General features: G+C 50.8%; 1 protein-coding gene across 2 annotated transcripts; it reads left to right on the forward strand.

Annotated features, from left to right (window-relative positions):
• Window positions 1-5,740: 5,740 nt before the first annotated feature.
• Window positions 5,741-14,050, forward strand: glis3 (GLIS family zinc finger 3). 2 transcript variants are annotated; one of them, XM_057018844.1, is made up of 11 exons: window positions 5,741-5,975; window positions 6,192-6,511; window positions 6,793-6,928; window positions 7,012-8,107; window positions 11,305-11,466; window positions 11,538-11,648; window positions 12,198-12,336; window positions 12,444-12,516; window positions 13,189-13,331; window positions 13,440-13,616; window positions 13,714-14,050. In XM_057018844.1, exons 2-11 carry the CDS (start codon window positions 6,250-6,252, stop codon window positions 13,833-13,835), a joined length of 2,421 nt encoding a protein of 806 aa, XP_056874824.1. In that variant the 5' UTR covers window positions 5,741-5,975; window positions 6,192-6,249; the 3' UTR covers window positions 13,836-14,050. The 2 variants fall into 2 exon arrangements, with proteins under 2 accessions (XP_056874824.1, XP_056874823.1); XM_057018843.1 differs by having other exon boundaries at window positions 6,192-6,510; window positions 6,789-6,928.

The raw sequence follows: 14,050 nt of genomic DNA on the forward strand, positions 1-14,050 counted from the left end.
ATACCAAAGACCAAATTAAATGCTCGGCGAAGTACGCCAGGCAGATAATGGCGTACAGTACTGGAACGGATGAAGGAGGTGCGTAACGCCGCGTGTTCCATTTATATGTAAATCAATCCACCTTAATGGAATGACCTCGACCAGGTGCCAGAGGAGAGCGCGGCCGCCCCCCCCCCCAAAACGCATTTCTGACACTGAAACCTCGCGACCTTTGGAGTCGGCTTGGTGCTGCGTCAGACAAGCCGCTAATGAGCCGCTTCCCGTGAGTTGGTCGCACCTACACACGTGCGCCACGCTGGGGGCGGGCTGACCAGGCGACACCCGCGGCCGCTGCTCCGCGTCACCTTCTTCCGCCCGTCTCAGGCCCTATTAGGGGGACGGTCGCGGGCGGACAGGACAGATGATGTGGCTGCAACAACCCGCCGCGTGGTGCTTCACCGGGAAGCTCGAATCAGCAAACAATCGGACCGATCCGGTTCTCAAATGAAGAGTTCTGTGTTTGTGTTACGTTATCGCGCTCTCTTCCCAGTCTGTCGCTTCCTAATGGCGCAGAGCTGTGGGAGGCCAGGACACCCGCGTCTGGCGCCTGATAATGAACACGATGAAGATGGATAGCACTTTGCCCTGCCTGGAACCACATTCGCAGTTGGGGATTGATTACCGCGGTAACGAGGCCCACGGTGGCAGAAACAAGGCAAAAAGGTAGACGACATATTCATATTTGCCCCAAGAGCTGCCGCTTGAAGCCCTCCCACATTACATGCAATCAGTGTGTGGAAACCATCTCACCTTTGAAACGTTGTTGGCTGGTCGAGCCTATAGGAGGTAGCGGAGTCATTCCCTACTCTACCACAAGGGGGCGGGAGTTGAGAAAACAACTCAGAGGCGCCCGAATGATTCAAAGAGGTTTTAATGCACTCAAGAAAGGATATTCGGCATTTACGTGGCATTAAGAGCCTTGCTGGTTGTTTTAGAGTGAAATCACTCTGAAAGAAAAGGTATAAAGGTCTCTCCTGGGAAGCATTTGAAGCCGTTAATAGGGGAGAAAACGGGATTAGTTGCATTACAGACCAAGGCGTGAAGACTTTAAACAGCTTTTGTTTTGCTGCGTTATCTCGACTGCCCCCTGCCTGAATAACAGCCCGGACCGGAGCAGCATTGCTATGCCAGTCACAGCAAAGACACGGGGACGAAAAACACTTAGCTGGAAGAGGAAACAGGAGGATATTATTCACTTTTTAAGAGGCATTTATAGCAGTTGCATTGTCGCAGACCACCCCTATCTGATGCCACCAGGCTCGGCATATTAATAACCGCTACATGGGCCGTTGTCATACGTCATGCTGGTACTGAAGAATTCAAAAGGAGATTTATGAAGACCCTCGAGTGATCATTACAAGGTGGCCTTGTTGGGTATCGGTTTTTCTTCCTTCTTTGTCAGGCGCGATGGTTGTCCTCTAGGTAGAGGGTGTGGTACCAAAGAGGGAGACGCCGTTAATGACCATCTGCTCAGAGAGCAACCTTTTTAATGAAGATGGATGTTGGGAGGAACTGACCAGGGGGCTCCAGGCAGGGGTCTAATCACATGCCCCCCCCCCCCCCCCTCCCCCCCAGTGTCTGGACTCTCTAGGTTGCCTTAGCGATGTTTTGGCCTTTTCCTGCTACGTTGGAAGCAAGAAATAATCAAACAGGAGGAGCGTTCAGGCAGAAGCTGGAAGCAGGACTGTGGAGATCCCCCCCCCCCATTCAAACCCCCACCTGTTCTTTGCACTGGTTTCAGAGCACATTCAATTATTGTGCAGGAATACCAACACTCTCGTCCCAAACTGTCAGAGAGTGACTTATTATTCTGTCCTGGAAGTGAATGCAGATACATCACATTAGCTTTATTGGAGGGCTGAATGCATCCGTGTCCCGCAACCATCGGATGACCTCCCGCTGGATCTCTGATGGGAAGTAATGATGATGAGAAAAAGAGCTAATTTCTAATTTATACATCTCCTCTCCAGATACCCAAGGTCACTTTACAAGTTCCACAGCTGCAAGGACGAGAGCTTCCAGGCTGATGTGACAGTTCCAGGTGTCCCTTGAGTACGTCCAGAGTAGAGAGTCCGGAGTCATGGCCCGGAAAACTACGCCTCCAAATGTCCTGAGAAGGGTGGATGGTGGAATGTGGACCGGAGAGTCCGGGATGAGGAGATCCGAGCGATCGCGAGGGCGCTTGCAGGTGAGCAGGAGGAGCTTGTAGGAGATGAGGGGCTGGACTGGGAGCCAGAGAAGGTTGAGGACGGTCAAGGTGGACATGCTGGAGCCTGTTTGGGCTTTGCTGGAAACCCCAGAGGGGATCCCGTAGCAGCAGTCCAGGAAGAAGGTTCTGAAGGCCTGGCTGGGTTCCAGAGACGTTCACAGTCTGGAGATGTTTGGAGGTGATGTTTGGATGAGTGTGTGTGTTCCTGCCCTGGGGTGAGTTCCTGCCTGTCACTCCTCTCCGATTGGGAATTCCGCAGCATTTACCATGAACGGATGGATATTCCGTCTTCCAAACACGTCACTGGAAGCAAGTGAGCTGTTTTTTTTCTCTAAATTTCTTATTCTGAGATCAATGGGGTCAGATCTTCTTTGGCCTGTTAAAGAGGTGCCAGTTATTATCGCCGCAACACGGTCGGGCAGCCAGGATTTAATTGGATTCTGGCTACTTCAAAAAAAATAAAAAAAAACTCTTTTCAGTCTCGATCTGAATCTTTTTGCCGTCCAACCTTGTTTTCACCCCCATTTGGCTGTGTTGCTTTTGAGAGTTCTGTGATTAAGCTCCTGAACTGGAGCATTAATCATCAAAAACTTGGGGGGGAAGGGGGGGGGGGGAGAAAGGCGAGCTTTCAGCGACCACATCCTCAGGCTTCACCCCAAACATGGCAGTGAAATTAAAAACACGCTCGTGGGCATAAAGCAGATCTGAGCACCAGAGCTGTTGTGTCAGCAATCTCCTATCAGAATCCTCCTGTTTGGAAAACAGCAAAGAGAAAGAGACGGAACAGAAGGCAAAGCCTGCTGGCCCCCCCCCCCCTTCTCTTTCCTGCAGACATCACTTCTCTGTAAAGGTTATTAGAGAACTGAGCTAAGATTGATAGATGGAGATGGAAAGACGCTCAGAAGCCCATCTCTGGCACACTCATCTTCATCGGAGCGCCGCTCCTGACAGCAGAGGTGCAGAGGAGGAGACGGATGGATGAGTTTTCCCTTCCTACTGTATCTCAGTCTAGAGTGAGATCAAACTATTTGTGCTCTTTTTGCTTCAGACGTCACCCGGAACGCCGGCGTGAAACAACCGCGGTGATTTTAACGCGCGCGGGAAACTTTCCACGCGGCCTCGCTAACACACTATTTGTCCATTAATATGCCGTGAGGGAGTGTGTGATGCTGCAGGCTAACGGCAGCCGTTATAATGAGCGATGGTGCCAATAAATGGATATCTGCCACAGTCGCGGCGCTCCTCTCTGCCGCCGCAGTTAAAAGGATTGACTCAGCCTTCGCTAACCTTGTATTTGACTTGAACTGTCATTAGCGAATCAAAAGCAGATTAATTAATCGCAGGTCCACTGAGGTGCGCATTACCTTAAGTGACTATTGTAATATAGCTTTAAGAGAAATCACCCGTGGTTTCTCATCCTGACACCAGAATGAATGTTCTGCTACTTCCAGGAGTGCTGATTCTGTCACTAAAAGGGGGCCAAATGGATCCTTTAAGTGGTGGGGCGTCTATCAGGGCATTAATTCTCTTCCAAATGGCGCTCTGTTGCAAATGGTCAACGTTTATATCACATCTGCTGTGGCTGCTTCTCGTCTTTATTGCCCGTGCTGCTGCACATACAGTACTGCAGTATATTCCCCTCTGAAAGGGTTTAAAAGCCAAAGAGGCCTGAAAAATGGCAAGAAAAAAAGTGAAGGGAGAGTTTTGAGTTTGACCGAGAGGGCTGTAAACAGCAGACACACGGGCGTTGACTTGAAAGCTGCCGTCGAGCGGCCTTGTCTGGTCTCTGCCTGGAGCTCAGACTATGTGCTGTTCTTTACATTCTGACATTTGGAGACACGCCATGACTCACTTATAGTCCAGAGCAGACGAGGCCAAATCGCTCGGGGCCTTTTGGTTCACTGCTTGTAATGAGCAAGGGCCTTGGAAAATGTGAGTATCTTGTGTTTGCAGAAAAACCTGCCTTGCTCAGGTGGCCTTCAGCAGCACTGCGCTTTGCTGTTTTCCCACATCTTTACGTTTCACTTTATTTCCCCCTCCCTTCAGTTCCATCAGAAAATCTCAGTGCTGACACCCCAGTGATGTACTAACAGTATCCCCTGCTGGCAAAAGAGGGAACAATTATAACGAGGGTACGGAAAGGTCTCAAATACCAATATATTTTTTGTAAATATCCTCACATGAAGTACAAAGAAAGATTGTGATTTAAAAAAAAAAAAAAACTCACCGTGGGACACTGAAACTGGAAATACTCGCTGCTTCTAACGTTCACAGGCTGCCAGAGCAGTTACGCTTTTTCTCCACTAGAGGCCGCTATCGCTTTACAATCCGAAGCCTTCGATGGATGGATGGATGGATGGATGGATGGATGGATGGATGGATGGATGGATGGATGGATGGATGGATGGATGGATGGATGGATGGATGGATGGATGGGTCACCCCCTATTGATTTTTAGAAATGAGGTCCATAAAAAAGATTCATCTCTCTTCCATAATGCAACAGAGCTCTAAACATAAAACACAAAGGGAACCTCCTGAAACCTACTATTCATCAACGTGCAGGTCCCTGATGTGTTTAATGAGCTATAAATAATTTAAAATATTAATATCGGTGTACAGGGTGTTGACCTCCACTTGTGTTACAAGAGCTAATCTTCTTTTTTCATCATATAATCAATGGCTGCGATTATTTACAGTGTGATTCTTTTACTTTTATACAGTGTAATAGGTGAGGGGCTTTTTTTGGAAACAAAATGAGCTGATCTGACTTATCCATTACTCTGACAACTCAGGTCATCAGAGACGTTCTGCAGGTTTTTGTCTGTTTTTTCTCCATTTTTCAGCTTTTGACTGTCAACCTTTACGTTTATTATCATCGTTATTAAAGAGGCGGGGTCCCTCCCTTTCCCCCGAAGAGCGGCCACCGTTCTGCCTTCTATAAACACGCCGGTTTCCACGGCAACCTGGAGCAAGCTCTGCAGAGCAAACACCTCAGGAGCCGGGAGAAAAGTGTTGAACAATGAAGGGTCTGGGTGTGGAGGAGAGCGGGGGGGCGGGTGGAACAGGTACATTCTTCCAAGGTGCCAATTATGCTACGGCTGGAAAAGATGGAAATATCTCACGTTGTCTGTGTTTACACTGTTTGAACCTGCATTTGTACACAAACTACATTACGTGTTTGTGTTGCTGCAGAATTTATGCTTCGATTCTTCGATTCTTTTACACATGATGCTTTTCATACGAATCATCAACTCCCAATAATCCACTAATCAACTCGGACTAATGCATTCTCGCGACCTTTGACCCTGACTTGGGCTGACGTTGAACTCTGACACGAGTCGCCGCGCACCTGAGAAACCGAGACAAGTTCGCGTGCAACCTGTGCACGTTCGCGCCCCCCCTCCGGAGCCCTGGTTTCTTTATTCCAAGCTGGAATATGCCTCTATTCTTTTTATTCCGACTCCTTCCGTGAATACGTGGTGGGAGGAAAAATAATCAGGCGCGCTGGTTTTGAAATGCGGCTTTTCTGCCAAGGACAAAAGGAGGAATCAGTGAAAGCAGAGAAGTTCCTGGAAACAGAGGAGTGAAGGCGGGACGGACGCAGCCACTCAATCCCAGACGTGTCTGCTGAGCACACACTCATCACAAACTCAGAGGGACACACACCGGCCGGACACCTGCTGCTGGCGCCGGAGCCGCTCACCCAGACGTGCAGAAAGGTGCAGGTGAGTGAATCAATGACCCAAGATGCTGGTGTTTAGTTTGGATGCTTGTTTTTGTCCACTTTTACACTTTTTCGGGCGCCCAAACTGTCACGCCGACGCCATGTTTCCCCTTCATTTTCATCTTGGTTAGAAAATATTTTGTGTGAGCACAGTTTATTGTTGCCTGTCGCCGTTATTTAAAGTGAGCCTTGACTTTTTGATGCTTTAACTCATCAGATATGAGCTAGGCTTGTTTATTTCACAACAACTTCCTGCCGAAGCATCCGCTGCGGCCATGAGCGGCAGAGGATGCCAGCTCCTGGTGTCTCCCTGCAACATGTCCCCCTCCATGAGCATGATGGGAGGACACCGGTCTTCCCCTCCGAGGGCCAACCTGGGCCCCTGCGTCGGCCAGAATGGGAGCCATGTCGTCCTGCCGTCCCTGTGCCTCCGCAGGCAGGTTCTGACCAACAGGAAGGATGGGAACGTTCCGGCTCAGCCCCCGCACAGGCATCATCACGGGCCGACCACTCATGCGGGAGCCTGCTCCTACAAAGGTACCCGGTTTAGAAAATATCAGATGGTCCGGAAGCTTTTGTGGTTTTAGTGTCCAGAAGAGGGTTTCGGGATCGAGCCCGTCGCTGACGGCTCCCTCTGGTATTGATAATTAACCAAGCGTAGAAATTAAAATTTCTCCAGAGGAAAATGTAAGGAGGTGAAAAGCTCATTTGTGATTAACAGAGCAGAAAGTGTCTCTCCCGCTCAAGCGAGTGAGGTAAAGTGGGCTGAGGGCGCTCTGCGTCCATATGTGCGGATCTCAGCTCCATTTGTGCGGCAGGTTGGCCGGTGTCGGAGCCCATCATGCAGGTCTTTGGTCATCCAGCGTCTTCTAACCTCACGGTCACCAGCAGCCCCATGACCGGACCTCCTCCATCATATCCGCAGAGCGTGCAGATCCCTCACGCCGACGCCAGGTGGGCGATATCGGTAACAGTTGGCGACGTGGCGCCCGCTAAACCTCCCGTGTGAGGCTAAAGTCCACAACAATCTGTTTCAGATCCTTGCTGTCCAGAGAGTCCCTGGCATCCACCACCTTGAGTCTGTTCGAGACGCAGTCGGTGTTTAGCGGCAGACATGACTGGACATATGGCTATCGCGTGCTTCCGCCAGTGGGGCCGCCGCAGTGCGCCATGCAGCCCGGCGAGGCGGGGGTGCAGCGAAGCCTCTCCCCCGGCACGGCCATGTCTGGCACCAGCGCGTCGGGCGGCGCCAGCACCTCCGCCTCCCTCCCCTCGTACCTGTTTGTAGGTGAGGCTGGAAGCCCCAGGCAGTCCAAGAAGAGAGCTCTGTCCATGTCGCCCTTGTCTGACGTTCTTGGCGTTGATTTCAACTCCATCATACGCACCTCGCCCACCTCGCTGGTGGCCTACATCAATGGCTGCCACGGCTCTCCCGCTTCTCACCCCGTGCTCTCGCCTGTCCAGCCTGAAGGTTATGGTCACTTTTTAGGCGTGAAGGGGTCCTCCATCCCCCAGCCTCATCCTTACATCGGCCCTTCTCAGGCTCTGGCTCCACAGACTGAATACGGGTATCTACGGGCACTTGAAGAAGGAGGCAACCTGGAGAGCCAGAAGGCCAATATGGCGGTGGAGCACCAGTGTCTCCCGCATGAGAGACTGGGGGTGACGAAGACCTCGGACACCTACGGCGAACCCCCGGAGAGCCCGCTACACGACCTGCAGGTGACCTCTCTCCGTGATGCTGCCATGCCACAGGAGCCACCGCCGCCTTACCATTCCCACCAGCACGTCCACCTGGTGAGGCGTCACTCCAGAGCGAAGCACCCCCAGGAGCCCCTTGCACAGGTTCCCAGGGTGAGCTTCATACCTCAGGTGCCCATGCTGGAGGAAGAGGAGGGAGAGCTGGAGGAGCCCGGGACTCACTGCTGCAGGTGGCTGAACTGTAGCGCCGTCCACGAGCACAAGGACGAGCTGGTGAGGCACATCGAGAAGACGCACGTGGACCAGCGGAAGGCTGAGGACTTCCCCTGTTACTGGATGGGCTGTCCACGCAGGTTCAAGCCTTTCAATGCCAGATACAAACTTCTGATCCACATGAGGGTCCACTCAGGAGAGAAACCCAACAAGTGCACGGTACGCCACGTCTGTTGTTGTATGTTTATCTCTGATGCTGCCTCGTCGGGGCGCTTATTTACTTCATCACTGTTTACTCCTGAAAAAGCTGGAGCACGATCACCTGGGATCAGTTTAACGCTGTTCTTCCATTCCGGGCCACGGTCCGTTTGAATTCTTTCATTCTCCAGGATGAAGAAGAAGGAAAAAGGACAGAAATGTCTCTGTTTTCTCTGTATTCACGTCCAAGGATTTGATCCAAAACCTTTCTTTCAACGCCAGGCGTTTAGCAGAGGTCTGTGATAATGAATGTGGCTTAGCTAAATTATGCAGTTAAAACAAGCTGAGCTCTTTTTGATCTGGCACGGCCTCACGGCTCTTTTGTAGCGACCCGGCCCGGCAGCGGGGACTCTGGCAGGCCACCGACTGGCGAGCTTGGCTGTAGGACTGGGAAGGTGTTGACCCAGTTTGGCTCTCTGAAATACTCGTTAGCTTCACTCATTATTGATATCTGCATTCAGCGTGGACGATGAATGGGGACTGAATGGACGGCGGCTCCTCACTTTTGTCACAGAATTCAAGCTTTGAGCAGAAGCGAGGCGGCGGCGGCGGCTGTCGCCAGCGCGCTAATATAAAGAAGTGTAGTGGTTGCCATGGCAATGACCTGTGTTGTGTGTTCCGTCCTTCATTCTGGACGGCGTGAGGAAGGGAATTCAGAAAGTTAAGGACTCATAATGCCGCATATTTGCCAAAGTTTCATCGTGTATTTGTACAGTGACACCACAGCAGATTCTGCTAGCGTTTGGCTAAAAACAACGACGCAGCGATTGTTTCCGACTCTTCTTATCTCCTCTCCCTCCAAATACTTTGATGAGCAATCGGCACACTCCCGACCAAACACTCTTCATCACACCACTTACAGCAAGTCAGTTATTAACCACCTGCATACCTGTGCTTCGACCTTTCGGACCAAAATACTCACTTATTAGCCCAGCCGCTGCTGTTGCCATGGCGCTGCAACCACCGCCCGTTGTGTCCAGAGTTTCAGGTGATAATTTAGGTTTGGAACCAGCATTTATGGTCACACCTTCAGAGTTAAAAATGGTCCAAAACTGTTACATTGTGGCAAAGGAGAGATTGTTTTTTTTAATTAAAGATTCTGGAGGTCAGCTTTGTACTTGCGAAATGGACATAAAGATAGTGTTATTTTTTTAGGGGGGGGCTGGCAGGTCTCTCATCTGACGCGTGATAAATGAGGTGAAGCAGAACAATGAGGTAGCTCATGTTACATATGGAGGGCAGGCCCGGGCTTGTAGCCGTCATCTCACCAGCTTTTAATGATGATTCAACAACAAACCATCTAGTGGCGTATTTTGCCTTCTGTTTAAAGTCCTTCGGGGTCATTTCGGTCCTCTTTAAGCATTCAGAGCGACCCAATCTGGGACAAGCTGCCCCAAAACACACACGTCCGTCTTAATTTCTCTCACTATGAGCAATGATTGGATCCATCTACAGTCAAACTGAGCTGGCTCCCCCGTTAGTTGTGTGTAATCTGAGCCTGATGCTTCTGGAGGCCTCATTTCAACAGCAGAAACAGCAGAAGTTCGTTTATATTCGGGGGCCTTTTTTCCCCCGTTATGGTCTGCTCAGATACACGTTATAGTGCGAGTGGCTGTAGGTCAAAAATAAAACTGTAAAGCTGGGACTGAACAATCCTGAAACAAGGGAAGCGTGGAGCCCAGACGGAGCTGGCAGGGCCTGGTGTTGTCATTCTTCAGCCAGGGTGAGAGAACCTGCCAGGAGCCGTCAGGCGCTGGCTTCAACACCAATCTATTACTCAGGAGCCATGCTGGTTTCTCCGGAGCCAAAATGTCCCTTCATAAAAGCTGAAAAGCCTTCGGCGCTTTACGAGAGCGCCATGAGCTCAGAGGAAGCTGCTGCTGGGGTCCAACCTCCAGACTCAGATCTGTTCTTTGATGTTTAAAGCAGATCAAAGAAGGCGCACATGCATATGAAGGAGGATAAAGCAGAGCAGCTCGTGCACGGCTATTAGAAACAGCTTATTTACAAATACTAACTAACTGGTGCATCTTGGAAATAATTCTGTTTCTAGTTACTTTTGCAATCGCGTTCGGATGTTCTGTTCTGGAATGAGAGGAATGTTATTCGTGAGCTATTGAGCGGAAAAATGAAAATATTTTAATTCTTGCATGATGTGATGACTAAGGGGTAAGAGCATGTCAGGAATCTGATCCAGGAGGGTAAAGAAAAGCAAAAAAACAAAATTAGACATGGTCCATGTGTTTTCTTTATAAGGTATCAGGACATTCCTGACCCCCCGGGAAGGAGAAGAGGAAGAGTAAAAATAAGGAAAATAAGCTCCGAGGAACTATTTTAACATTGATGTCATCACAATTGTAAGACAAACAGGCAGGCAGACAGGCAGGCAGACAGGAAGACAGGCAGGCAGACAGGCAGGAAGACAGGCAGGCAGAAAGACAAGCAGGAAGGAAGACAGACAGACAGACAGACAGACAGACAGACAGACAGACAGACAGACAGACAGACAGACAGACAGACAGGCAGGCAGGCAGGCAGGCAGGCAGGCAGACAGACAGACAGACAGACAGACAGACAGCAGGCAGGCAGGCAGGCAGGCAGGCAGGCAGGCAGGCAGGCAGGCAGGCAGGCAGGCAGACAGACGTTGGATGAACTAATTACAACATAGTAGTGTGTACACTGACCCCTGCTGGTTGCCTATGGAACTACAACACTTCACCCAGCCAGCAGGTGTGTGACAGCAACTGGTCATTTTCCGGTAGTGATGCTCGCTAAAGGCAATAAAAGGCATCGAATCACTGAGGAGTGGCTCGGCCTGTAAACACATATCAGCCAGGACAGATGCACGCATGCAGAGGAACGTCCCGTAAAACCAAAACACACTGTGAACTGTTTATTTGCCTCACGGCTGCAGAACCTCCGCCCGTCGAGATGTGCATGAAACTGCTGCAGTGAGAAGTTTAGGCTAAGAATTCAAAAGGCTTTCTCTGCATCCTCTTCACCTCCTCCTACACAGTGGTCCACACAACCTCTGTCCAGAGAGATTTGCTGCCTATAGCTCTCTATAGCATTACAAAACAGAAATGACTTTTACTACCTTAGAATGTGTTATTTATCCGGGGCGACTGAACAGTGGCATCTGCATGTGGATGTTGCAGTTTGAGGGCTGCAAGAAGGCTTTCTCTCGACTAGAAAACCTGAAAATCCACCTGCGGAGCCACACTGGGGAGAAGCCCTACATATGCCAGCACCCAGGCTGCCACAAGGCCTTCAGCAACTCCAGCGACAGAGCCAAACACCAGCGCACACATCTGGAAACAGTGAGTCGCACAACCGCACTGCTCTGACGTGAGCGCTTGATTTACGCTCTGGTTTGTCTGTGCGCGTACAGAAGCCGTACACGTGTCAGGTGCCCGGCTGCGCCAAGCGTTATACCGATCCCAGCTCCCTGAGGAAGCACGTGAAATCCCACTCCTCTGAAGAACAGCAGCTACGGAAAAAGGTAAAAGATCCCGTTTGTCGGGAAGACGGGGACGGTAATTCCTCCACAGTGGTGGACAAAAGAGAGAAGAGGAGCTAATGATGCTATTATGCTGTGTGTGACACCTGAAAACTAGCTCCCCTTACACATAATTACACGTGTTTGTCAAATTTTCTTGCTTTTGCCACAACTCTCTATTATAGTTTTGCATCATGACAGATTTATCCACTTTAGCTCGCTGAGGCTGATGTCACCATAGATACGGCAGGAGGAGGTGGGTAGCTGCTAATTAAAAGTGACATTTAAAAAGTCTCCCACATGCATTCTTCTTCTTAAAAAAAAAAAAAGTTAAATGGAACTGATCTGAATTGTGACTTTTCCCTTTTCAGGTGAGTGTGTGTTTGATGCGTGATGCGGGTGTTTGTTCCTCTATTTATGCCGCAGCCGTCGAGGACGGAGGCTGTCGAGCTAGACGAGACTTTCATCCCACTTTCAGCTGCAGTTGCAGCTCATTTTTGGTTCCTTTGTCCTGTTTCCTGCTCCTCAGTGGATGATTTACTGTGTTCGCAGATGAGATCAGCCACCCAGGGAGCCCTGACAGACTGTTTAACCATCAGCCCCCTGCAGCCAACTCTCTCTCCTCTGGTCAGGGCAGAAAACAACCCCAACCCGTCCCCCGGTACCCCGGAGTCGCTCTCCGGCGTGTTCGGTACGTTCTGCTCGTCTCGGTTGGAGGCCGTCGGCCCCCGAACATGAGAGCTTTGTCCGTAAAATGCGCTGGACGGACCTGAAGTGTGTGTCATCCCTGTTCCCCAGCTGCCCCACAGGGAGACGACGCCCCTGGCAACCCTCACCTGGCTCTGCTCTGCTCCCTGGAAAATGATTACAGGTGTGTTTACCTGTCGCTGTTGTCGCCAACATGTGAGGCTTTTCTCTTTAAAACTGCCCAACAAATCCTGTAAGTCATCTAAACCCCCTTTAGCTCCATAACTGACATGATATTTGCTTGTTTTGAAAGCCTTTTGATTCCGTTTCATGTGCACAAATCACATCCGCCTGTTAAAAACTAGCTTTGTTTAGCTAGCTAGCGTCTCCCGGTGAAGCTGGCGGCTCCTCGCCATTGTCTCCGCGGTGGCGGCGCTGGGCCAGCGGCCTTCACTGCAGGATTCTGGGTAGACAATCGGCCCGTGAAAGCCTCGCCGGCGTTAGCGGATGCTACAGCCACCGACAAGTGTGGCGAAGGAATTCAATAAGTGAATCCTGAAATTAAAAAAATTCCAATTAAGATCCAGTGGGAGGGAAAAGATTATACAATTACTTCTCTGTGGCTGTGAAATCAATTGTGAAATCCTCGTTGCCGCTTTCCTGAGATTTCATTAGCTTCTTCATTCAGGAGCTGTTGATTGACAGCAGACTGTTGCCAGTTGCCATGACCACTTAGCAACATTTAAATCTGCTAGTTTAATCCTCCGTTTCCCTGAAACACAGTTATTGTTTCTCCAGATGAACAATCTGGGCAGCTAAAGCCCATTTTTGTTAACGCCAGTCCGGTATATTTCAGGTTTGTTGACGGTTCCCCCCACCGGCGCCTCCCCAGGGACCCGTGTGGGCCTGGTTCTTCCACCTGCCTCCTGAACCCTCCCGGTGAGACCAGCCTGCAAAACAACCCGGGCCGGCCTCCCAATCCAGCCCATCCCGATCCAGGTGCTTGTCCGGCTGTGTAAACAGGGGGGGGGGGGGTGTGCACGTTCCGTCTTTACGACTTTACGAAGGCAGGAAGTGACAGAAATCCCCCCCCCACCCCATCCCCAGATCTCTCTGCTCAGGTGAAAATGTTGCATCACCCCCAACAATATGGTGGCATCACAGCGCCGGCCGGCACGAGTCATTTGATGCGAGGCGACGCCTTCAGCGGCGGCCTCCCCCCCGCCGCCGGTAATCCCAGCAGGGCGGGGGCCTCAGCAGCAGCAGCTCTAGGCTGCATTACAGGTAATGAAACCACGGTCTTGTGGTGGGATTAGCATTTTATTGGCATCACATTTCACTGTGTGTGTGTGTGTGTGTGTGTGTGTGTGTGTGTGTGTAGGATTTGACTTCCACAGCCAAGCACAGGAAGCGCATCCCAACCCCAAACTGCAGGGAGGGGGGTTCCAGGACGGCGTGGACCTCTGCACCAGCCAGGTCTCCTGCATCTACATGGAGGGCTGACGTCACTCGGGGGGGACCAAAAGGTCATTTAATGATCAATCTGCTGCCCCCCCCCCCCCCCCCCCCCCCCCCCCCCCACCACCACACACACACACTCTAAAAATAACTCGGCCATGGTTAAACCCAATCACCCATATTTACGTGCACGTGACGAACAGGACGTCAAGGACAATTCACACGTTCAGCAGCCATTAAAAATCAAAGGTATGTGAAGA

This window comes from Takifugu flavidus, chromosome 20 (genome assembly GCF_003711565.1).
Source record: "Takifugu flavidus isolate HTHZ2018 chromosome 20, ASM371156v2, whole genome shotgun sequence".
Classification (NCBI taxonomy): domain Eukaryota; kingdom Metazoa; phylum Chordata; class Actinopteri; order Tetraodontiformes; family Tetraodontidae; genus Takifugu; species Takifugu flavidus.